Source organism: Thermobia domestica, chromosome 9 (genome assembly GCF_964235325.1).
Source record: "Thermobia domestica chromosome 9, izTheDome1.hap1.1, whole genome shotgun sequence".
NCBI lineage: Eukaryota > Metazoa > Arthropoda > Insecta > Zygentoma > Lepismatidae > Thermobia > Thermobia domestica.
Window position 1 is genome coordinate 201,010,275 of NC_137462.1, and position 26,203 is coordinate 201,036,477.

At 31.0% G+C, this 26,203-nt stretch overlaps 1 protein-coding gene across 1 annotated transcript in view; it reads right to left on the reverse strand.

Annotated features, from left to right (window-relative positions):
* Positions 1-3,991: 3,991 nt before the first annotated feature.
* The window catches only part of eag (potassium voltage-gated channel protein ether a go-go), a 750,678-nt gene continuing 728,466 nt past the window's right edge, over positions 3,992-26,203 (reverse strand). Inside the window, exons 12-13 of the mRNA XM_081725716.1 lie at positions 23,529-23,725; positions 3,992-14,026 (exon numbers count right to left, since the gene is read on the reverse strand). Of these exons, the coding sequence (XP_081581842.1) occupies positions 12,557-14,026; positions 23,529-23,725 (1,667 nt within the window). The 3' untranslated portion in view covers positions 3,992-12,556. The remainder of the gene's footprint in view (positions 14,027-23,528; positions 23,726-26,203) is intronic.

A 26,203-nucleotide genomic window follows, 5' to 3' on the forward strand; every position in this document is an offset into this window, starting at 1 on the left:
GGACCCTGCGGCACATCGACAAAGATGGATGTTCTAATGAAGTACGGTGCCTTCCGTATGTGTAGCAGAAGGTGATAGAAATGGAAAGTGATTACATTGAAGTAATGTAATAGATGTTCTTCTAGTCATAAAACCGGAAAGAATTATAATATTGTCGCCGCCATTACTTTTTATCCATTAATGCTATATATATATATATATATATATATATATATATATATATATATATATATATATACAGTAGATAGATAGATAGATAGATAGATAGATAGATAGATAGATAGATAGATATAAAGAGAGAGAGAGTTTTATATATAATATTGTCCTCCCATCTGCGCCTATATATATATATATATATATATATATATATATATATATATATAGATAGATAGATAGATAGATAGATAGATAGATAGATAGATATAAAGAGAGAGAGAGTTTTATATATAATATTGTCCTCCCATCTGCGCCTATGTCTTACTAATAGTGGTTTTCCGATTGGTCTACCAGTAAAGACTTTGAAAGCGTTTCTACTTTCTTCCGTTCTAGCTACATGACCTGCACACCTAAGTGTCCTAAACTTGATGACCCTAACAACGTTTCGAAACCGTATAAATTAGGTAGTTCCTCGTTATGAAGTTTCCGCCATTCCGTATTCCCGTTCCCCTTTGGTCCGAATATTCGCCTCAGGATCTTGTTCTCAAATACTTTCAGTCTATGTTCTTCCCTCAGAGTAAGCGATCATGTTTCTGTAATAGTCAATAATCTGTGAAGAATGTGGAAGAGTGTAATAGTGAATAACCCGTGAAGAATGTGGAAGAATTAAATAGTGAATAATCTGTGGAGAATGTGGTATAGCAAATAGTCTGTGAAGAACGTTAGATTACAGTCCATAGACTGTGATGCGCACGAGGATGGCCGGCTTTGGCATGAGTCAAAGAATTCGTGGGAACAAGAGTGAAGTTGTAGTATGGAAGTGGGCTTGTTAGAAGTACTGTGAAGAATACTATTTAGTAGCATGGGGATTAAAATTAGTAAAGTACTTTTGAAGTTTGTGTGCATGTACCAGTGTCCGTAAATAAAGAGTACCTTACTTTGGAAGTAGTTATTTTAATAGTAAAAGTAATAGCAGTATAGCAAGTAAAAGTTATAGCCGTATAGCGGTTTCGTAACCATACAGAATAACAGACCTGATTATCGTTTTATATATTTTAAACTTCAAATTCTTCGACAGAATTCGCGACGACACGAGATTTTGAACTGAATAATAACACGAATTCCCTGCTTTTAATCGACATTTAATTTCTTCGTGAATATGATTTTCGTCTGTTAATATTGATCCTAGATATTTGAGACTATCCACTTCATCAAAAGTATTATTTAATATTTTAACGCATCCATAATTTGCCGTATTACGGCCCCGACGGACTTTCATGTATTTAGTTTTCTCTGCATTTACTTCTAAACCCAAGTCACTGCAAGCGTTTAATAGGACCTCTGCATTTCTTTCTATTGTTCTCCTATCATCCACTATTAAATTTACATCAGCATACGCCATAACTTGGTGAACATTGTTCAACTCTAGGCCTTGGTTGCTATCTTTGATTTTCCTTATTGTGTATTCAAGGACAAGCTTGAATAATAATGGCGACAACGCATCTCCTTGTTTCAGGACATTCTCGACGTGAAAGCTCGTGGACAAAAATTTTCCTACCCGGACTTTACTTTGGGATTCATTTAAACATACCTTAATAATTAATTTAATTAGCTTTTTTCGGTATTTCAAGTTCTATAAGGACGTTGTACAATGTTTCTCTCCTAACCGAGCCGTAGGCCTTTCTAAAATACATAAATAGTTGAATGTACCCCACTTCTTATTGTATTCCCACTTCTTTTCGAGTATTTGTCGAATGGTAAAAATTTGGTCGATGGTTGATCAATTTCGTTTAAATCCGCACTGATAATCTCCAATAATTTCATTTGCGTATGGAATCAATCTTGCTAATAGAATGTTTGACAGGATTTTATAAGATGTTGACAAGAGAAATGCCGCGATAATTGTTACAGTCAGTTTTTTTCATTTTCTTTTGCTGAGGTCGTTCCCAGATATCAGTCCTTGTCCGAGGCTTCTGTGAATGTTTCTGAGGTTAGCCTTACCCAAACCCCCAGGCTGGAGGACCACTCCTTGTCGTCTGTCCGCGACTGCTTATTCAGTATATTCGCAGATAACCTCTATATCGAGCCTTCTCGATCCTCAACCTGAGGATGCGCCATGCCGTAGTGACAGGAACCCACGTTATCTATCTATCTATCTATACATACATACATACACACACACACACACACACACACACATATATATATATATATATATATATATATATATACAGATATATATATATATATAGTTAGATAGATATAGATATGACTAAATACTTTATATTTTGATGATTATTGTCAATTGTGTTAAGAAGAATGGCGAAGAGAAACAGTCTGATATTGATTTTACTCAAAACATTATGTTAATGTAGCATGAATGCGCAGCTACTAATATGCAGGGTGGGGCAGAGAGGACGAATGTTTTTGAAATAGCTAAAACTCTCCACTAGGTGGAGTGAGAGTTGTGCAGAAGGTGTCATTAAGTTCGTTAAGTCTTAGCATTTTATTCTCTGTTATTCTATTTTAGTTTCTGTAATTTTATTTAATTTTCTTTTGTTTTCAAATTAAGCCATGGAGCCGTGGATGATAGAACACCGTATAACAATTTTCTCAAGAATAATGAGTCTATAACAGCAGTTGAGCACGAGTTTCGCCGCAATTTCAATATCTACAGAAATCAGCTGTTCACACTCGTAACACTATGTTACGCGGGTTAAATACTTCGTACACGAGGTGCACTAATAAAATAAACAAATAAATAAATAAATAAATAAAAATAACAATTAATAAATAACAAATAAATCAGGGGCTACACGAACAGAATTGCCGCCGAAAATGTGGAAAGTGTCAGACAAGTCGTATTGTGCAGTCCGCGTCAATCCGCTCGGTGACATGCGATTGAACTTGATCTCAGCATTCGTTCGGTCAGGCTATTTTGTATTTAGACTTGCATTTCCACCGTACTAATCGGCTGTTGTGTAACAGTTGAGGGCAGAGAATTACACTCGATGATTGAACTGCGCACATGTGATGGAAGCAATTTTTAAGTAAAATAACAACTTTTATTTGTTTGTGACATCAATGGCATTGTGAATGAACAGAACTGCTGTTATGGGGTTTCTGAAAATCCGAAAGAATTATACGAAAGACCACTGCATAGCTCTAAACTGACATTTTGGTGTGCTATAGGCGAAACTCCTGTCATCGGTCCTTACTTCATCAACGATGATAATGGACATGTTGTTACCGTGAACTCGAAGCGCTGTATTGAGTTGATCAAAAACTTCTTACCGAATTACGAAGAAAGGGTATTCCCCCTCGCCGTGTGTGGTTTCAACAGGACGGTGCAAGAGCCCACACAGCCGTTCTTCTTTCTCTTTTCCTAATCGCCTCATTTCCAGATTTAGGGACATTCACTCTCCTTCATTCGGTCCCCTGACCTGTCCAAATCCCCTGATTTGTTCGATTATTTCTTGTGGGGTTACCTCAATGCACGTGTGTAAAGGCATAGGTCTCATGCATTGGAAGACCTGAGGAAAACTATTCACGTGGAAAGTCGCCAAATTCGACAGAAAGGATGCTAACTTTGAGGAACGTCTTTCAGAAATGCATCAGTGATAACGGACATCATATCTCAGATGTTGTTCTCCGCACTTTATTTTGTAAAATTCTATTTGTATACGAACTCGCATCTGTGAATATCTTTTGTTCTTTTTTAAATATATGATTTTTGATTTTTTTTTAAAAAAAACGTTGTTCTTTCTGCACACTCTTTAGCACCAGAACCTTAATAATAGATGTAGAAATAATACAAATAACATAAGAAGAAATAGTATATTTATTTAATAAATAAGGCTTTATACAGTGCAAATATTTACAGTATGTGAAGCATGTTTCCCGTTGTTTCACTTTTATTTATAATAGATATATATTTATATCTACGTTGAAAATACTCAACAATGACTATATCTATATATATAAAAAGAAAACACAAAAGTGGTTTGTTTTTGATCAGTCTGGAGGAATGTAGAATTTTCACCCAATTTAACTTGACTTCCTTTTTTTCATTTACACGATTCCATTGCATACAATGAAATAATATGTATATATGTGTGTAAATATTATATATTTATAGATGATTATTAACTAAGGAAATTCTATTTGAAGTTGTCTAACACAATAATTCATTGTGTATGGAGCAAATGAGCTAATTTTATTTTTTAAAAATGCATTTTATTATTAAATTACAGTATTTTGCTTATACCTCTGGACATCTTTAGAATGTATGGAGATTGTGTAAAATACTGTTTGATGTATACATAATTCGTTTGTAAATAGGAATGTTATTCTTCTTTCTTCTAATAGAAATTATCTCGAACTCCCTTAGAATAAGCTATATATATATATATATATATATATATATATATATATATATATATATATATATATAAAGAATATGTCTTTTGTGAACAGCAACTAATGTACGCTGATTGAACATTTGGTTACATATTCAAAATGTAATAAAAACATTGCAATTTTTCACTCGTTCTATTGTGTAATTAGCATTAACATTATAAATGGTTTCTGTAGAAAAGTACTTTTCAATTTGGTGTTCGGTATGTCTCTCCAAAAGAACATTGTAGTATGTGAAAGCTTATTGCAATGACGTAAATTTCGCTCTTATAATCTACATAAATGTTCTGGCAAAAAATAAATTTTACTCCATTTACTTATATTAAGTACCTGGGGACTTTTGAACCATCACAACAGAAGTAGAATGGTTTGTGGATCAAACAATTTCGTGAAACTGAAAATTAAGGATAAGGAACGATTGGAAAATCCCATGTATAAAAGAACTGACTATTTAATTCTCCATTAGATAAATATCTACTTGAACATAGCAATTAATATTTCGCTTGTACAGGAAATTTTGACTTTTTCGATAGTGACAAAAAGTCAGATACTTGCGCTAAATACTTCATTAGATAGGGTTCATAGATGGATATGAAATTTAACGCTCCTTTTTAGCATCGAGACTATATGATACTAAGAAATAGGAAGAATGTAAAAAATTAAAGAAGATTGGAATAACTTCAAAGTGTTAAGATGTACACTATACTGGTATCTGATATGGTTTCCAACTGAATGCTTTAAGTTACTTATCTATTTTTTTATCGCTTTCTTCCTTATATTAGTGGCGTCATTTGAGCGGAAGTTACATTGGAAAAACTCAATTTTTCATCACTACACACTAAGGAAACAAAACCCGTTGTATTGGTTCTCTTGTACAAGAATTAGTACATGACGCGAGTTCTTTTCCTATAATTTGCATCGATAAACTTGTATTTCTCTTTGATGTGGTGTTCCTCAAAAAGCAGCCACTGCCCTATATAAACCGATATTTAATAAAATCGATTATTTTTTTCTTTATTTTGAGTTGTGTAACAGTTTGTTGCTATTACCTTATATACTAATTTACATACAATTTGATACTTTGTGAATATATCAAATTGAAATATAAAGTATTATAAGTAAATATATGCGTAAAGAGTATATGTGTGTCACTGTCAGTTATTATCGGTAATGAATAACATATTTTATGGTATCAAAATGTTCTTTTTTTTCTTTCCGATTCTCTTGAAAATTGCACAGGAGAATTTAAAATCAAGCATGCTATTTTGTTCATCTCGATGCTATTTATCGGTTGATATACTCGTATGTCTTATTTTTGGACAATATTTTAGTTAAACATTTAAATGTTTTGGGGAGAGTTGTTTTCACTCTACACTAGACAATGACTAAATTTCAAGGAAATATATTATGTATTTCAATAGTAAATTGCATTTGTGAAAATTAAATTAGTTTATGAGTTCCATATTTAACTATATTGTTTAATATTAAAAAGAAAAACAAACTTTTTAGTTTCAAACTATAAGTATGTTAAAATATTATAGGAACAACTATCTTATTGTTCTTTATACGTTCTATATGTACCGTTCTTCAAGTTCATTTATTAAATTTCAATATGGATCTATATATAAACTCTAATGGATTTTTTTTTATCTGTTTATTTAGATAAAGAAAACGAGAAAATTAATTGACTTCATTAAATGAATTTACGTAAGTAGGCCTATTTATTAGCTCAATTCAGGAACATACAACATCTTATTGAAACAACTCAAAGATACATATCTCTCTGAGCTACGTCGTTAAAGGCACAGATATTAACAAATGAACTATATATATTTTGAAAACGTGTAAAATATTTGCCAAAACTTTTTTCCTCTTCTTCTAGAATATGTATACAATACAATGTTTTAAAGTGCTATAATGGTTAAAAGAAAATATATATATATTTTTTTCAACATCAATTACTATCTTAAGTTGACCTAAAAAGAGAAATTTAAAAAAAAATATTATTTTATGTTCCCTCCAGCTTGATCAATTGGAACTATGAGTTTCCCAGATCATTGAAAACAAGTTCTCACAGACATTTGAAGTCAAAACAAACTTACAATATTCAATCAATACTCAATACAATGTTTCAAACTCCAGTTACGAAAATAATTTTTTTGAAATAGAAACAACTTAGTTAGTGAAACTGAGGTTTATTAAAGAGAAAGAAAAACCCTTTACCGTTTATGGATATTCCAGTTTGTTTTTCAATTTTTTTTCTTTCATTGCTGAAAAAATGTAAAATTAGAAACAAGATATACATATATCAGTATATTTACAGCACTTTTGTTTTACTGTACATATGCATATATAACCTTGTAAAATATTTCCAAAACAAAAACAAAATTAAAAAAAAACATAAACAATACTTTTTTTCTTTTCTTACGTGAATCAATATCAAGTTATAAATTTATCTTATTTTTTTTTACATAAACTTTACAAATAGAAGAATAGCATCTCTTTGTACATTGTTAGTAACAATAAATTGTTTTCAATGTATTTATAACAATGTTTTTATTTTGAGCAGAAACAGTGTAAGGATTTATAGAACAGAACAACCGCCTTAGCTTGCCACGGAACGTGACTAGAAAGTACAAATATAAACTGCTGATTAGGTATATAACATGTAGGTTAAAAATATTTTTTGGTGTTGAAACAATTTGGATTCAGAAAATTGACTGTTAGAGAAACAATGAACTTTAAATTTTTTAAGCGAATAATGAAATACAGTGCAACTAATCATATTTATTGTTAGCTAAAAAGGAAGTTGAATTATAATACTCTTCTTTAATGATATACTTGAAATAGAGAATTTAAAAGTTATATTCTTTTTTTTTTTTTCCATTTGAATATACTATCAGTTACTTATGATAAATCTTAATATTCTTAATGCATAAACGTTTTTAAATATTTGCTAGTGTTACAACGATTTTATTGAAAGTAATAAACTTAAAATCATTCCAATGTTTGAAGTTTTACTTATCAAAAAAAAAAAAAAAAAAAAAAAAAAAAAAAAAAAACATAAAACATTTTAAAAGTGCCAATTGCATATACTCTTAAATGAATACTCTTTCATTTGGTTCTAGTGCTGGTCGGGTTAAGCCTCTCTGGGCTTCATGTTAGTGATTTTTTAACTATATTATGAGACACATATATAATACGACAATACCGCCTTTCATATTCTTTTGAGAGTAATTACATCAAATTTTCAATTCTTTACATTTATTTAAATCTGTTGTTTTTATCTCTTAATAATGTTTTAAAATATACCTATTTTGGGAATGTAGTATGACAGAATATGCGAATAAGTTTCATTTTAAATGTAAACTTAAAAACATTGCTTAATTCTCAATCACAATCGATATCAAATAACTAAAAAAAAAAAAAAAAAAAAAAAAAAAGAATCAAACACCGTTGTCTTTTTATACACAATAGAGAACAATTCTATAGTAATTCTACGTAAATTATGCTAAAACACATTTTCTTCGAAATATATATTTATATATTGAGAATTAACAAACCATTACCAGCTTTCCATGGAAATTTTCAGTTATACCTATATAACTATATATTTATTTATTTATATGTATATACGATAGTATTTCTACCTATCATAGTTAAAAGAGTATTGTGCATCCTCTATAAGGGAGAAAACAACAGCAACGTTAATGCTTTTCTATGTTTACGCTACGAAAACCAACCAAATTCAGTAATTTCTTATTCTTTTTTTTTCCTCATTGAAATTGAAAATGAAAATTTAATATACACAAACACTTCCCTGTACTTTCAGTTTTTAATCTCTATTTTTTTAATCTATTTTCATAATATTTAAATGAAATTTTGATTTTCCCTCCGAAATTAGATTTAGTTTTGTAAGAAATAGGACATTCGCTAGTGATGTTACCTTAACACAGTTTTAAGTTGTAAGGACTCTGGAATTTTTGCCGTAATTTCTACAATAGAATAGCTAGTGAGAAAGAAACTGAACTCAATTAAAAAGGTTATTTTTTCTATAAATGTTTGTGTATTTGCCAACAAAGCTATACACCAAACTTTATGTATATACTGTAGTGTATATATTCCTTTGTGAATAATAACGGAATGATTAGACCAATTTGAACGGACTAGTTCTCGTTACGTCGAAACATTTTACACAACAAGAATTGGCTAATTTTTTTTTCCTACGTTATCAACAAAAGAATACATATGAACTTTATCTGACTTCTGTTGTCAAAACAACAAAACAAAGAAATAAACCTGTACTTCTCGTATATTTCTGTATACGTTAGATGTTTTCACTCTTACTGTATTGTCAAGTTTTTTTTCTTTCGATTATTCAATGATAGATTATTAAATTATTTGTGGAATTCAATTTAAAGTATCTTGTCATTACCTCTTCCATCGTAAATAACGTACTGATCAGACTTGCTTCTCCTACTTCAGGAGTTAGGACTTAATTTCTTTTTTCTTGTTACAATAAGTAAGTATAGGATTTTTTAAAAATAAAATTGAAAGCTTTTCCTATCTTCCATTGTGTTTTTTTTTATTTATCCTTATAAATCTTTCGTCAATTCTCCTGCGGATATCATCGAAAGTTAAGCTAATTTTTTTGAAGCTAAGTACGTTTTCGGTACTTTTTTAAAAACTGCCATCTTCTTTAAAATATGAACCTAAAATTTATATCCTAAATTTGTTGTGAAAACACTGAAAATTATTGATAATTGCCATTACATTAATAATTATTGATACGAGAAGAATGTACTTGTAATTTTATGTCTATTATGTTCACTATTGCCTAGAAGCCAAAACCATTCAACATGTTTCGGTACTGTGTCTTTACAAAAAATGAGATAACAGACATAAATTTATTAGTGCATCTTCTTGGTATCCAGAACAAATAGTTGGATTACTTCGTAACTGCTGTGCAACAACGTTGTCCCAAAGTTATATTTAATATGTTACCTGGCAAGAGGGGACATAACGCATATAATGACAAGCATAATTCTCTTATACTAGCAGTTATCAATAATTTTCATTGTTTTCCCAACAAATTTATGTTATGAATTTTAGATTCATATTTAAAAGATGGACATTATAACGAAGATGTAAAAATTGTACCCCCAAAAGTAAGCAGAAACTCTGACGATATCGGTTGGAAAATTAAGGAACGAAATATATGAAATAGAAATAATAATAATAATAATAATAATAATAATAATAATAATAATAATAATAATAATAATAATAATAATAATAATAACAACAACAACAACAACAACAAAAGCAACAACGTCTTGATGGTAATAATGGATTTCTTTTTACTTCATTATACGTACAAGTTACGTAAAAATGAAATTTAAACCATTTAAGTAAAGAATTATTTCAAATTTTCATATATAGTTTCTCAACTTGTTGATGGGAGTATAGTGGCTCAGTGGTAGAAAGCTTACCTCCGGTGTACGGAGTCCTAGTTCTATTCCCGGGGCCAAATAAGTTTGTGGTAAATAATAACATGCCCGTGCTGTTTCTTGAAGTACTCCCGATTCCTTTAACTCATTCCACCAACTGTTCCGTTCCTATTCACTTGCCTTAATCATCCTCTCCCTTAGCCTAACGGGAGGGAACTGAAAGATTTAATTTTTAAAATTTTTTTATCGTGTTGACCAGTCTCTTCTGATTTAAAAAAAAATATATGTAGACGGATATTAATATATTTTACATCTATTCATAAACATTATTGACTTCGTTTGAAGCTTAAAGATTTATAAACTGCGACTAGACCATAGATCGAACCCAAGTATCTGGTTTACTGTGTCGATGTGCTAAACACTATGTTCAACAGTTTTCCATAAACCAGCTGCTCATTTTTCACCATTTGTATTGAATCCCATCTATTTAAATAACACAGGTGTAGTGTAACTTTCATCTTTCAACAACTTATCATATCGATTTGAATGTGTGAGTACATAAAACAACAGGTTGTTCTCGATGAAAGAAGTAAAAACACCAAATACTTTAATTTGACTTCAGAAATTTTTATCAAACAGAAATGAAAAGCTATGGTAGTAAAAAGAAAAGGCAAAAATAATCATGAAATAATTACTGTTAATTACAGATGGATGTATTGCATATTCAGTAATGATTGTTTTATCTAGTAAGATATTCACGCCTATTCACTAGGTGTGTATGTTTTCTGGTTAAGAAAAAAGTTTTAAAAAATGTAAACAATTGAAAATTATAATAATTTGCCATTATGTTTCTATATTCATTCATGGATTGGAAAAAAGAAAGGTTTATAATTACATATTTAAAAAAAAATGTCAACTAAAAATAATAACAATAATTTTAATATATATACATATACAGACAATATGTATTACTAACATCCACTGAATCTTCAAGAAGTAAGTACACATCTTTTTTGTTTTCGGATTTCAATCCGTGATTGTTAGTATCGTGCATTTTAGCTTTCATCATAGAAACTTTGTTTTCAATTATATTCTTAACTATAATATCACAATGTTAGGATAAAGATTAACTTATTGCGTGTATAATAAGTGAAATTTCTGACACAGCCTCCTTCGAAAATATTCTTCGCACACACAGTGTATCTATAGGCAATATATGCATATATTTTAAATATATATACAGTATATATATATATATTTTAAATATATATGTATATATAATACGTTTTACATGTATGTCATACATGCTGCAACGTACATATATATCATTCCATTTTTTCCTTGCAAAAAAGTTATTATTTTTAAAAGTAACTAAAAAACGAGTATTTTTCACAAGGGGAGGGGGGTATGGGGAGCTATCATAGCCTACATTAAGAAAGAGATAGTTATAACAAGACCACTGAAGACTAAACAGTATGGAAGATCCAATAATTCCAGCAAAAATATATGTATATGTAGTACCCTCTATGCTGGATGAATCATGATATGTTCTTGACTGGCAAAAGCGCATGTTCACCATCGTTAATACATAATAATCATAATCATAATACTAACTTCTTATTCCATTTCATTTAGAGTAACAATGAAAAATAACATTAGGCAACAAAAATTATAACAGTTTCCATTTGAAATACAGTATAAGTAACATATATATATGTATATATAAGTATTAGATCCCTATATAGCATCTACCATTCTCAAAGCAGAAAAGTATTTTATGTTTTTTATCACAAGCGTAAAGTATCTATGCTATCTTTTTTCTTATAGAAGGTAGGACAATTAAGTAACAATATTCACTTTTCTTTTTAAATAGCAGTAGTGCCATTCAGATATATATCTAATATATAATTATTTCCCCTATTCAGGTATTGCTTTTTCTTTTATTCCAAGATTAATACCGTGTAAGACACGCAAGATATCTCCGTAGATATTATGATTGTATTGAAAGACAGTGTTTTTTCCCATTTTTTATCTCTTAAAAAATTGTCCAGAGCACACTAATATAGGTATATACATAATATTTTACACGTTTTTTTGTTCTTTAAACTTTCCGTTTCTATTGTCTAAATTATAATTAGATTGTAAGAAGATTAATGTCTTGAAATCTTCAGCAAGATTCCTCTTTTATTTCTTTTTTAAAAAAGGTAAGTTTCTATCACTCATGCAAAAAAACATATGCTCATTCTATTCACAATCACTCATAGATTTTTACCACTTATACATATTCACACACTTGTCGTAAAAAGCATATAGTGCTAATAAGTAACAAAAATGAATGACATGATGGAATGTGTTCAATTTATGAAGCTTATTTTTTGCTGCTTTTTTAGGATGTATATATATAAAATCTAAGTTTATCTTTCTTTTATTTATAATTATTACATATTTTGATGTTCTTAATTTTTTTGTACACGTTTATATTGAGGCTGGACTCACACCTTGGAACAAACTGCATATTTTGTTGTTTATAGAGTTTATAAAAACTCTCTTGCTCTTCGAGGTGGTTGTTGCTGCTGCTGCTGCGATTGCTGAGGTTTCTTGTCTTCGTCACTTCGTGGAGATGTTTTCTGTAGTTCCTCGATTTCGTCTTCCAACATTCTTTGGACCATTGAATCTGTTGGTGAAGTTCTCGGAGTGGTAGCGCTGCTGCTAGAATATTTAGTCCTAGATTTACTTCGTCGTTTTCGTATACCTTCAGGTTTTTCCGTATCACCACGTGATTCTCTGCTGCTGGTGGTCTTCGATGATTTTCCCTTTTGTGAAGAAGATTCCTCTTGGGACGGCGACTCCTGGGAAGACTCTCGTTTCCTGGAACCTCTTCCAGGGAAAGGTGGAGGACTGCTGTCGCGATCAAGTTCATCTTGAGGGGATTGCGACAAACTGCCAGGCACTGATTGGCTTCCAAGGGTTGGACTACTCGAACTATGCCTCGACCCTGGTCCGTTTACTGGTCCCAACTTTGTCACCAAGTCCGTTAACAAATCTTCGAGCTTGTTTATTTTTTGATTCAGTCTTTGAATCTCCAGTTTAACGTCCACTTTGAAGTCCATAATATTTGCAAGGATTTGTTGATACTCTGCAGGTGCTATTGAAGTTGGTGCGGGAGGTTGATAAACTAGACTTTTCGTTTCAGCAGAATCACGTTGGCCTTCTTTCACAGAAGCGACAGACGTAGTAGTGGCGGGTGACACGGTTGTTCCTGTGGTTGTTTGTCCAGACACTAATAAAACTTCACCTGATTTTTGACCAGTATCACTAGGTTCAACTTTTCTTATGTTTGTTCTAGTAGCATCCTGCACTGTGGTAATTGCCGATGTTGTAGTAGAAGACGTCACACCAGTTGTCGGTTGCTGTCGATGTCGATCAGTTTCAACTTCAACAATTTCCTCAATGGTATCTTGCCTTCCAGCAACTTTTTGAAGTTTCGGAAACACTTTATTACCCGAACCGTGTTGTGGCTTATGATCACTACCAGAACTAGATTTATCTTTACCGTTTTTACCATCACCACCTTCCCTGGACGTTTTTGCAGTAGAAGATTCGTCACAGGATTCCCCACTGCTGCCCAATAGTCTTCCCCATTTGCTTCTTGTTGACATTGGACGAGGTTTGGCTGGCACCATTGCTAATCCTGCGTCCTCCTTCTCTTGGACACTAGATAATTTTGTTGCCGACAAAACCCTAGCTGGTTTCCCTCCTTCTGTTCCACTACCAATACTTTCTGTATCACTTTTATCGCCCCGTTCCACATCTTTATTGTTATTAACACTGTCAGATGTATGATTGCTAGCTGGGGAAGTCCTTTCACTCCCTCCACTGCGACGAAACTTGGAAAATATCTTACGAACTAAGTGGTCCTGTGTTTGATCTAGTTGTGGTTCATTTTTCCGACGTTCAGCCAGTTCTTTCTCTCTCCGCACGTCTGCAACTTTTCGAAATATAAGCTTTAAAGAGAATAAGAAATGTAATGTAAGAACAAGAAAGTAAATTAATAACAGTAATAAAATTAATTAATCTTACTACAATATGAATTAGTTAAAATGTGGTTAAATGTGCTTATCGCGAATAAATTGAGGAAATTCCCCAAAATTGAAAGATTGATCTTTTTTACGTTATATTAGATAAAACTTACTGTACGTTTCGCCGTCTACAAATACTTATTGAATTTGGATAAATCTTAAATTCGCATCAAAACTGGAATTGTTTAAAGTAAAGTAACCAAGAATTTAAAGGAAATTAAAATCCCAACTTTCGAGATGTAAATATATTTTCATTTCAAAAAATATAAATTGATTTTCCACTAAATTTGTGGGTATATTTAAGGAAGTTCGATTGCAGTAAAACTTATTAATTAGGATACTTATTTAACTTGACCCCACCTTCGTAAAACTTTTGGTGTATTTTGGAACTTTGCCACATTGTTATTTCGGCAGAAGGAGTGTTATTATTAAACTACTAACGTTAATTTTACTCTGTTGAACATTTAAGGTGCTATATGCTTTGACCATACGTAATATTTTCCTTTCTTAGAGAACTATTTGAACATACTTGAATGTTCTTATGCTTCAGAAAATCAATAGTTCTAAAGGAAAAGATGAAAGGATCGTCAATTGAAAATGACTTGCCCAAAAATGAAGGAGGTGATGATACAATTTAATGTTATTTATGTCTATAATCGGCAAGTGTATAAACAGATCAGCACTATTAAGCTTTCGAATTCATGTCTACAATTTGGACATTTTAAAAGTCCGGTCTTGACAGTATGAATGCCCTTTATTTTTTTCTGTTATTCGAAGTATTTCCTTCAGGCTCATGTTGCTCAGTGCAAAAAGAGAAGTAGAAAAATAACTGTACAACTCTAGTTTCAGCCCGCTGCTTGCTGGTAAACTACCTATTAGCAAGGTGAATGTACAGTAATATATTATCCGCAACTAAAGGAGATCTTCATTTTACGCTACTTTGACGCCTGAACAAATGGACGATCCGTGTGTTTCCTGAAACTGAAGATTTAATCTGGATCTATCATCATAAGTGGAAGGTAAAAATAAAGAGTGTATCGTAATAGTGAACGGACATAGTTCAAACTGTTAAGTGTTAAATACTTTTTAGTGTTTGTGGACACTTGAAGTGTTTCGTTAGTACAGCGTCTCAGTGCTTTATTCCAATTTGCGGTAGGAGTGTTCGCCATCGTGACTCCAGTGCGGGCTGAAATATCAAATATGAAGCTCTAACAGGGATACAAAAGCACTGGATGCAAGGTGTGTTTTGAGTGTAGAATATTTAACTTATAGTGAGAGAACGTCAGATTACTATATTTATCACATACAATGATTTCATATTGCAAAAATAATTTTTACTGTATATCATATATAGAAGTTAAACTAATACGTAAGTATCTAGTTACTGTATTCAAAATACTAATAAAATGACCTAATAGTTCTTGCTTTAAATTACACTTACTTTCTGTAAGTTAGTCCTCTGTCTAAATTGGTTACTTATCAATGAAACCGGTAGTAAACAACATACAACATACATTTTCCAGTTTTTGGAATATAAATTACATTTGATATTTACTCAAATTCAATAAGAATCTGTAATAGGTGTAATTTATTATAGGACTTCATAACTTTAAGTGATGCAGCCAAATAATATAGACGAATGCTTACAGGGATAGGCAACTTTATACATGTGATCAACGTAACTTATAATAAATACCTATATTAAAAGAAATAATAAAATAAATAAGATACTTATAATAAAAGAAATAATATTTTTCCACTGACTTTATTTTTTATTGCTAATGTTTCAAATGTGACTTAGTTTTCTCAGTTTAACTAATATAAAATATTGTTTGACAGTTGTCGTGCTATTTTAATTTTAAGCAATTGGATAAATTCTTTGAAAATACACAGGATTTCCATATTCTGGAGTGCTAAAATGAGGACACTTTCATCTGACTAACTCTGTTTAGAAGGTACTGCCTTATTTACCTGTCTGATACGCTGAAAGCATATAATAAGAACAATAATAAGAAATAAAATCACGATATGCCTAGCTTTAGCCACTTAAACATTTAAATATGACACTATTTTCACAAAACAGTGTGATAATATTTCGAAAACTGTATATGAACGGAAGTTTTTCCTCTCAAAATGCAGACACGTCTGCATAAATACTAAGGTATGGTAACCTTTTTTAGAAATAAAATTTAGTACAAACAATGATAATTGGGAGGAAGGTTTTTAAATTGAGAGATATTTAGAATGTTGCAATAATTTTTGCAGTTAACTCTTTGAACAATTTTACTTTTCTTAAAACAAAATGAAAATAACATAATATACAATGCTACATATTATCTGATAGCTACAATTTAAATTTAAAATTACGATGACAGAACAGTTATCAAACAGTATTTTACAATACTTGAACCCAGTAGTATCATCTCAGATTTTGCCAGGAAGGTAAGATTGTCAACTAACATAGAAGTTGTACGCTTTCAATTCGTTCATTACTATACGATTCTTCAAAAAGCATGTGATTTTCAAATTCAGGTAAAGGGCGGGATGGAGGTAATAATTGTTCCCTGCTCCCCGCAAATGATACCCTGATTGAATCCTGAAGATGAAGACGATAAACTGCCTTCCTCTGTATGGATGAATATATATAATAAATGAAGAACTAAAATTCTTATTTCTTTTATTATAGAATTATACATGTATTATTTTAAGCACAGATATTTAAGACACCTTAGAAAAGCTAATCGTTATTCTAAATTTCTGTAATTTTATCCATGAATGAGACTAAAAATTTAAGCCAACTTCTTTTTTGGTAAGTTATTTGTATACATACTGGAAGAATAAAAATATATGTAATCGAATTTGCAAATACAGAGAAATTGGGGTTATATAAAATCAACTATTTCCCTCATTGATTTACGAGGGTCATCCAGAAAATAAAGACAATTTAGTTATACAAAATGGAAAACACAATATGTGTTGTAAAAAAACAATTCTGTTACATACCTGAAGCTTCCTTCACTTGTCTATATAATCACCACATTCATTTAAAAATTTGTCTTAATCTGTTCACAAGCTTCAAAATTCGCATATTCATTAATCCAGATGGTCGCTGTATTCTCCAACACTTCTTCACTTCCAAACCGTTTATTGCCCAGAAACTCTAAATTTCAATAACAATTTGCATTGATGGTAATGCCTTTTAGCATGAAATCCACCAAAAGAACACCTTTATGATCCCAAAAGACGGTTGCCATGACCTTTCGTGTTGAGAGAGTCTGTTTGAATTTTCTTTGCTTTTGGGCGATGAGGAATGATGCCACTCAAGTGATTGGCGCTTGCTCTCTGGGATGATGTAAGACATCAGGTCTCATCACCAGTCACAATCTCATCAAGTAAAGGGTCTCCATGTGTTTAATACAATGTCAAAAATGTGATGGCAGTAACCACACGGTTTAATAAACTGGCAGCAGAAGAGTATAACATGGAAATTCTGAAGCTTGTGAACTTATGTAGAGAAATGGAGGAAGCTTCACGTATGAAACAGAATTTGTTTTTTCAATGAATATTATCTTTTTCATTTTGTATAACTAAACGGTCTTTATTTTCTATATGGCCCTCGTATGTAACTACTACTCATATTGTAGTACTTATTTGTTCACGTCGATCATTTCGCTACTAGCATTAGTAGAGATATGGTAACTAGCACATAAGGTTCTTAAGGAATACATTTGCTGTGAAGGAAACTATACATGTATTTCAACGTACTGCAACTTATATTCAGATTCACCGAAATCATTCCGAAGTTCGGTAAAATATGAGAGCCAACGTTAGCCACTTTCTCTACGGTCGCCATCTGCTGAATTTGGACGAATATTTAACTTAAGTAACAATGTAGATCCAGTCACCTGCTAGAATTACTCGATAAATTTAACACTTGAATAAGTTTGAGTAGGACAAAAGTTGTCAATTATCTGCGGAATCCATTGATGGCCAAATTCAAGGCATTCATAGTAGTTTTGTCACAAGGAAAAAACATCTTTCAAACATGGCCGTTTGCTGCTAGTAAAAGCAATGCGCAAGCATGTTCTTACCAATCATTTCGGTATAAGTGAACTAATTTGAATACAGTTTTTCTTACGTGAAGAGAATATGAGTCTCTGAGGTACCGAAAATATAACTCAAATTATTTCTCCCCCACTAAAATTGATTGACAAACAGAAAATGCACTTTTACTGTCAGTGTTAAAGTTTTATCCTAATCACTGCAATCAAATTTAGAACTTTGCTATGTTTATTTCGATTTTGCCGTCTTTTTCAATTACTAAGATTATATGAGATGTAGTCTACAACTTTAAGTATATTACCTGTTTATTTCAAAAAGGACATAACTGAAAGATCCTAACTTTTCAGAAGAAGCGTTGAAAGTTTCGAAACACGATGGAAAGACGCAAGAGCGCAAGAACGACACAATTGCTCTCTAGCACCCAGTTTTGTGAGCACATCTGTGAAATTTTTACTCGAGATAGACATCAAGATTAGCTTTCATTTTCTGCCCATAAGTCAATAATGGCGATTTTTGAGTTATGTCACTCTTGAAATAAACAGGTGAATGTAAACTACCACATATATAATTCCACCGAGGATCAACTCTAATTTCCCCCCACTATTAAGGTTATTATAATTGGAGCAAAATACAAAACGAATAGACATTTGACAGAACATGTCTTGGGCCTTGTTGCCATATCGTGAGTATTCCGCTGAGGTGTCAGATATAATTCTGCCATTTTAGTTGATAAACACTTCTAAATATATGGTACAAAACGGCAACATTGTAATGTTGTTGTGTCTTTCTACAGAAATTCTTCACTTGTAACTATCACCACGACGTTTATAATTTACCCTTCTCTTGGTGACGTGAACCTTTACACTGTCCATTGAAATTGCTAGAAAAAGCTGGACCCCAATCATTTTGGCAAAATTAATAAGGTTAGACAAATATTTTCTATATCTCGGGCTCTAATAAATGCACTCACACGAAACAAAAACTATTCTTCTCTATATTGATTGGGGATCACCCGTATAACCCACGAACAGTTTAAAACTTTTCCCCTCATATAGCCTCGCTGCTGAAAGGGATGCTAAACTTAAAAAAAAAAAAAATCAACTAAAACTTTTCCTGTCGTGAATCATATGGGTAATATAAGGAGAAATTAAAGGTTTCCTTCTCAAATAGATCCATGACGTAGATAACCTTCTCAATACAAATTTCCACATGACTTTGAATTGTTAATTCATTTTTAATTTTGCTTTGCGTATAATGCTAGTTATTGAAATAGTTGTTGAAATTCATTATAATATCCATAAACACAATTGCATTTATAAGAATTAATATGAATACAATGAATACATTCAAAATTATAATAGTAGAAACAAATTTACGAATAGATATACATGTATTTACTATCTAATATATACTAAAAAGTATAGTACAAAATAGTGCATTTATGTGTATTCCAAATATCATAATACTACGAACTACGAGAAAATTCATTGTATCATAATCTAACCCTCACTGTAGTACAGAGTGATCCGTTTCAGATATAAAATAAAACGTTCTGGAATACACGGTACGTCTTTTTCCAATAGTTCAATACGATAGTGTAGCTTGTGGTAGTTGGGAGATTGAGTTGATATGGTTTTCTGTTATTTCTGTAGTTCGGGCAGCTTTTATTGCTAGTTTTTTACAAGATAGTGATCATTCCATAGCAACATGCTCAATACGTCTTGTGGTACACTTGATTTTAAAGCGTAACACTATTCAACGATAGTCTAGAGCTCAGTTTTGGTGCCATGTTGTATACTCTCGTATAGTAATATAAGAAAGTTTCAGGATATGTTCCCGTGGCATGGTCTCACACCCCAAACGGATCACCCTGCATATTTTTTTTTAATAAAAAATATTTTAAGCTAACATGCTCTTCGATTTACAAAATATCATCAGCTAACATAATAAAGGGGCGGTTACAGTATACAAATAAATAAATCCATCTTTCAATGTCAGATGTAGCGTGTACCCTACTTAACAAAGCACTTTACTTATTTTATTATTTTATTAATTGAAGGATTAGATGCAAGAACCAGGTAGGTCCATTTTTTATTTTTATTTATTTATTTATTTTTTGCGAATTTAAGATTTTCATTTGTTTTAGCAGGAAAATATTACTCTACATTCTGTGCAAAAATCATGTGAATCCGATGATTATATTCAGTGTTATAATGTGAGAGGAGGTAACCTAAATACAGTGTCCATAGTGAAGTTAGAGCAAGCAGCAGGAAGCTCCGAAAAAAAAAAAAATTCTAAAATTGGACATACCTGGTTCTTGCATTCAACCCTTCAATTAATAACTCTGTGTATATATTGAAGCTCAATTCGGACTTAAAGAGTACACACTGTAGCACTAAAATCCTCATTCTAAACTTCCAGTCTAATATTTGACAGTTTCTTTATTGCCAATTTAAGATAGATACATGATGTGAAGTCATCCGAGATGAAACGGAACAAAAGTTCGATTCCAGACTATGATACCTTAATGTGGATATCATATTCTCGAGATTCTTCCGTCTCTTTTACTTTCTTACTCAATTATTTCCTAATCATTTAGTTGCACTCCTTATCTGTATCCTTTAGTTTATCCCGCATGATCATGAAACTTTAAACTAAAGATTTTTTCATCTAATTTTGATGTAAGATATTGTATGTCTGATTCTGCACTCATAAGTAACGTTATATTTAATTTTGTTCTGACAAATATAAAAAATATTAGCAAGGTCTTCAATTTTAAGAATTTCCTTTGGTGTATCACAAATATTTTGTCCGTTTCTTTTCTTTGTACTACTAAAGTTTCTTAATGAATAGAAAGATTATCAGATTATGAAACAAGAAATAGGAAAACCAAAAATGGATCAAAAGATTGCGGTCTTGGCCAATAATTAATTTTTGGATCAAAGGCCAGAAAATTTTTTAACGGCCCCTAAATCGAGTTTTTATATTTTCTACGGAATAAGTACATCATACTGAGTTAACTTATAGTTTGGATTCGGCTACACTATATGTAGTTCTCCAGATATAATGAATACAGTACAATAAAATTTTTCATTGAAATATATGGGATCTTTTGATCCAAAAATAACAAACTTAAAAGATGTTATCAGAAAGATCACTTAGAGAAAAGAAGAAGCAAAGTAATTTATAGTCAGTAATATTTTTTATATTCATCTTTTCTTAAAGAATTATGATCTCTCCACATGTTTTCTTCAACAACCACATGTTTTCTTTTCCTCTTTTTTTTTAATTTGTTCTGTCTGCATAGTGGTAAAGTATTACCTACGAAGTCTTAGTGAACTTCTGTTCATTATAAACTGTATTATCTTTTCTTATACATCTTCTTTAATTCAATTTGATTTCTAATACCAAAAAAGTATTTTTGCTTACTTTGGTAATATTAGATTCAAAAGAAACTTCATAAATACATGTAAGCATTTAATTCAAAGTTATTATTATCATATTATTATGAAAATTTCCTATTTTTTTTTTTTTTTCACCTCTTAACTTTTGTTTATGAGAAATCGTAATATTGAGTCTGAAGTTTCCTTCCAATTTAACGTCTACTGCTCATCTAGTTAAAATATTTTCTAAATAATCTGTTACACATGAAACATAAATATCCTTTCAAATTATACCTTAATATTTTAAAAAAGAGAATCAAAGAAACCTAAAAATTGTAATTCTTGATTGCAACACTTGAATTTGTCAGTCTATAAATTCACCAAATGGAATTGTTTTGAAGTGTGTATAGAGCCATTAGAATTATAAGTAAGTCTCCGTTTTCAGATGCTGAATATATCCTTTTTTCAACGATATATAACTCTCTCTTATAGCCACTGCTACCATGTAATGATTAATGTGACAATCAGCTTCTGTAAATGACCGCACATAAATTATTCTAGATGGTCTTCTTGTAGCTACTAAAACTTGATTAAATTGATTATACGTTTTTTCCATTTGGTGAGGTCCAAGTGTATTTATGAATGTTACAATGTGAGAATTTTGCATTTTTTACGATAAGGTTTTCGCATACAGCAAAATTCAGAGTTTAACGCCATTGTCATCGTTTTCTTTATGCAGACTTCTGTTCTCTATAATCGGCTCGAAAATATCTTTTTGTTTTACCTTATCATTGAAATCTTCAAATAAAATTTTCTTATGGTATCATTGGAGTTGGTGAAGTACACGTTCTGCTATTTAGTAAAAATTGTTCTTTATATCTTATCATCCTTGTCTTCCGTTGGTGAATGTACATTTAGAACAATGATGATTAAAGCCTTTAAAGATTGTGTTAAATAGAATCGTTTCACCAAAGGAAATCCTTGCAGTACTTTCTATTTTTAATATCGCAAGCCAAAGAATTCGTGTCTCATTTTTTATATTATCATACGTTAACAGTAGATACATTTGAAGATCTTTAATTACCGGAGCGTTTTTGATGATTTCTACTATCTTCAGTGGTGTTTCTCAAGTTTCATGATGGAAACAACCATCATAATTGTTCCGGTAATTAATATCTTGGCGTAAAATGAAGTAAGTCATCTTTAATACCATAAACATGCACCAATTTATTTCCCTAAGTAGTTATTAACAAATAAGTGTGTATTTAACTTTTCACTTGACAAGCCTTGTCATCGAAGCAAAGAAAGTAAAGGCAAAGAAAAAGAAGGAAAATTTAATGCCCATAGAATCCTGATATCATCAATTAGACTAAGTATGTCTTTTTATCTATTTAATTCTTCTCTTTTATATATAATGTTTCCACTTCTACTATAGAAATGCTAAATATATTTTCATAATGCTTTTAACATAAATAATTTTTAATTCTGTCTCGTTACAAATCTACTGACTTAATATTTGCTATAGTTATATATATTCAGTGTACAATTACTAAATATAACTAATATAAGGAACTGGATTATACATAGCTATGTAAAATATTTATTCAAAGAATAAAAGCTGACATATTATATATTTCATAACGTCCTATTTCTAAAGACTTACACATTAGGAATGTTTTCTGGATATATGTGGTACTCAGATAACCAAGCAAGCACCTTTATTTTTAATTAATGTATGACTTTTAATAGAATTTACACAGTCCCCAGTACACCGCGTTTATTTTGGTAACTACACTCATTTAGACACATATTGAAATTAAGATTATTTTTTTATCAATTAGAGAAGCCCAGTATGTAATGGTATATGAACTGAAACTTAAAATCATTTTAATCTAATATCTGTAATTAAAAGCTTTTACTTATACTGGTATATACTTTAACCTAACTTATTTTTACACTTTTAATCTTAAATTAATTCTTACCCGATGTCGTAGATTATATGTGAGTATGAGGTTTCGAGCGAAAGAATTAGCGAAAGCTTGATAAAAATCGAGAACTTCGAGTAGCTTATCCCTTTTGATGGTGTGAAGATCACAGTAGGTAAGTGCTCGTACGTTGGCTGCCGATTGTCCTACTGCGTTATCTTTCCAAAAAGAGTCGCCGAATACATCGCCTTTACCTACAAAAATAATTAACAGTCTCATTACATATAAGCACTTGTTGCAAATGTGGGCTTGTCAACACTTGAAATCATAACCTAAGTCAATCGGAAGCCCAAAAATTATTTTGATTTAGTTAATTATTTATTTTCAAGTTTACATGCTGTTAATAGGTTATCTCTTTCGTTACGTTTGTAACGAGATTTATGGTGTATGCCGAATTTTACTGAACATTGATAATATGTGTTGCATTGCATTCTATTTAGTTTTATCCCTTACCATATTCATTTTTCGTAAAGTGAAGTATGAATTGGGCACGCCAGAAAACAATGTATGTATACATGTTTATCTATTTAACTCTGGCATACAATATTTGATACTTAGCTGAAATGGAACTTAGTTTCTCATTAATCTAGTATATATATATATATATATATATATATATATATATATATATAGTATTTATTATTATAAACTACATACTTCTTTATGACTTAATATTATATTGATTACGAACTTGAAAGTCCTTTATCTGCTCTAATTCCTCTACCGAGTAGAAATAGTGCTCAAGTGGATAGCTTAATTGCCCTATGAAAACAAGACTTTTTTTCCTTTAAAGAGGCAGGAAGTTTGTTATAAACAGTTACTATAATAGAAAATGTGCTATTCTGGTGCACTTTTAAACTAGAGAACTCCACTGGAATCTTCTCAACATTGGTTATTTAATGGTGACTAAAGTGTTCAAATAGCATGTTAAATAAAAGTGTTTAAACAAACGAATTTCTCATGTCACTTTCTGTTTTGTATATTGTAAAACAAAATTGATTCGTACTCTTTGATATTATTACATAATAGCAATGGATAAAAATATTAGATGAAAACTGAATGAAAACGAGGCTGATACATCTAATAATTTTCCTTCTTATGAGGAAGGGCAACAATATCCTAATAGTGAATGGATATGTCACAATTTTTGTGTCATGAATGGTCACGTTAATAGATCCCTAGCCTGTCTGACAATAATAAATATCGGTATCTGAGATATCGACTGCCTGCCTGACACTAATAAATGTCGGTATTTGAGCTATCGATTGTGTCTGACACTAATAGATGTCGGTCCTGAGCTATGATTGCCTACCTGACACTAATAAATGTCAGTACCTGAGCTATCAACTGCCTGCCTGACACTAATAGATGTCGTACCTGAGCTAAAGCTTGACCCGAATAACGAAATCCTTGAATAATTGCTTAAATATGGAACAAAGTTTGGGATGGCTAGGGGACAAACTAAAAGGAAAATGAAGTTAAATGTAACCAATTAGAGCTTTTAGTTAAGCACAATTTAACCTATAATGTTCAGTGAGCCGAAAATTTGGGTGAAACAACTAGTTGTAATAAAACATATAAATGATATTGAAAATATGAATAAGTTGGAAAAAGTTTAAAAGAAAAAATATTACATTGATACAAAACACTAATAGAACAACTCAATATATACTAATAGAACATTAAAGTATGGGAATCTGAACAAAGCGTACGATTTGCAACTGTTCACACACACACACACAAAAAAAAAGCAATGCAATACCAAAAAAAAGTTTCGTGCGATTACATATCCTGCTAGTCCTTCGTTAACATCTTAAGCACAACTGGAGGCTAGGTTAGCTTTAACAGGATTGTTGACGTTCCATTACACTTAAAGCATGAATTGTGATGCAGAAATGATAAACCCAGCAGTTTAATCCACTTTTAAAGAAGATAACTGAGTTTGGTGAAGTAAGACAACTACCTTTAAAAATTCAAAACTTTTCATCTCCTGAGTATTTTAGAGGTCATCAGCGAAATGATTAACACTGTCAGTTGTAACAAATTTCTACATTTATTGACAATACTACAGAAAAAATAGATGCTATTAACAGAATTTGCAAGACAACATTTTAATACTTGTGCAATATTGTAATCGGAAACAGCTAGTGCTTTCAAGATATTCTCACATATTAAGCACTAGTTTAATTGTTACATCATACACTTTAGTAGTAACTGTTCAACAATAAGAAATTTCATGGAAATACTGACTATTTTAGATTCCAGTAACCTGTAAGAACTTATAACAATAACATTTATAAATATATATGATGCTGATATGGACAACAGTCTGTAAATTATGATATCATTTTTCTTTATGGCCAGACCTAAACATTTAACTTATTAAGTTTTGTGGCCAGACATGTATAAACATGTTTTTCGATACAGTTCAGATATAATACAAAAGAAGTCAATAATAGCGGATGTATTCTCAACTAAAGAAGGAATTTTGCGAAAAATAAAAAAAGTTAAATGCAGAAAATCTTCGGAAAATAGATCAGTTTAAATTTATATTCTATTTTGTGTGTTATCATTGAAACATTTAGTGAGTAAACTACGTTTTAATTAGTTCTAGAAATTATAATATAACTAACTAAGGGCAAAAGATAGATGTTATAAACTAAAACGCCACC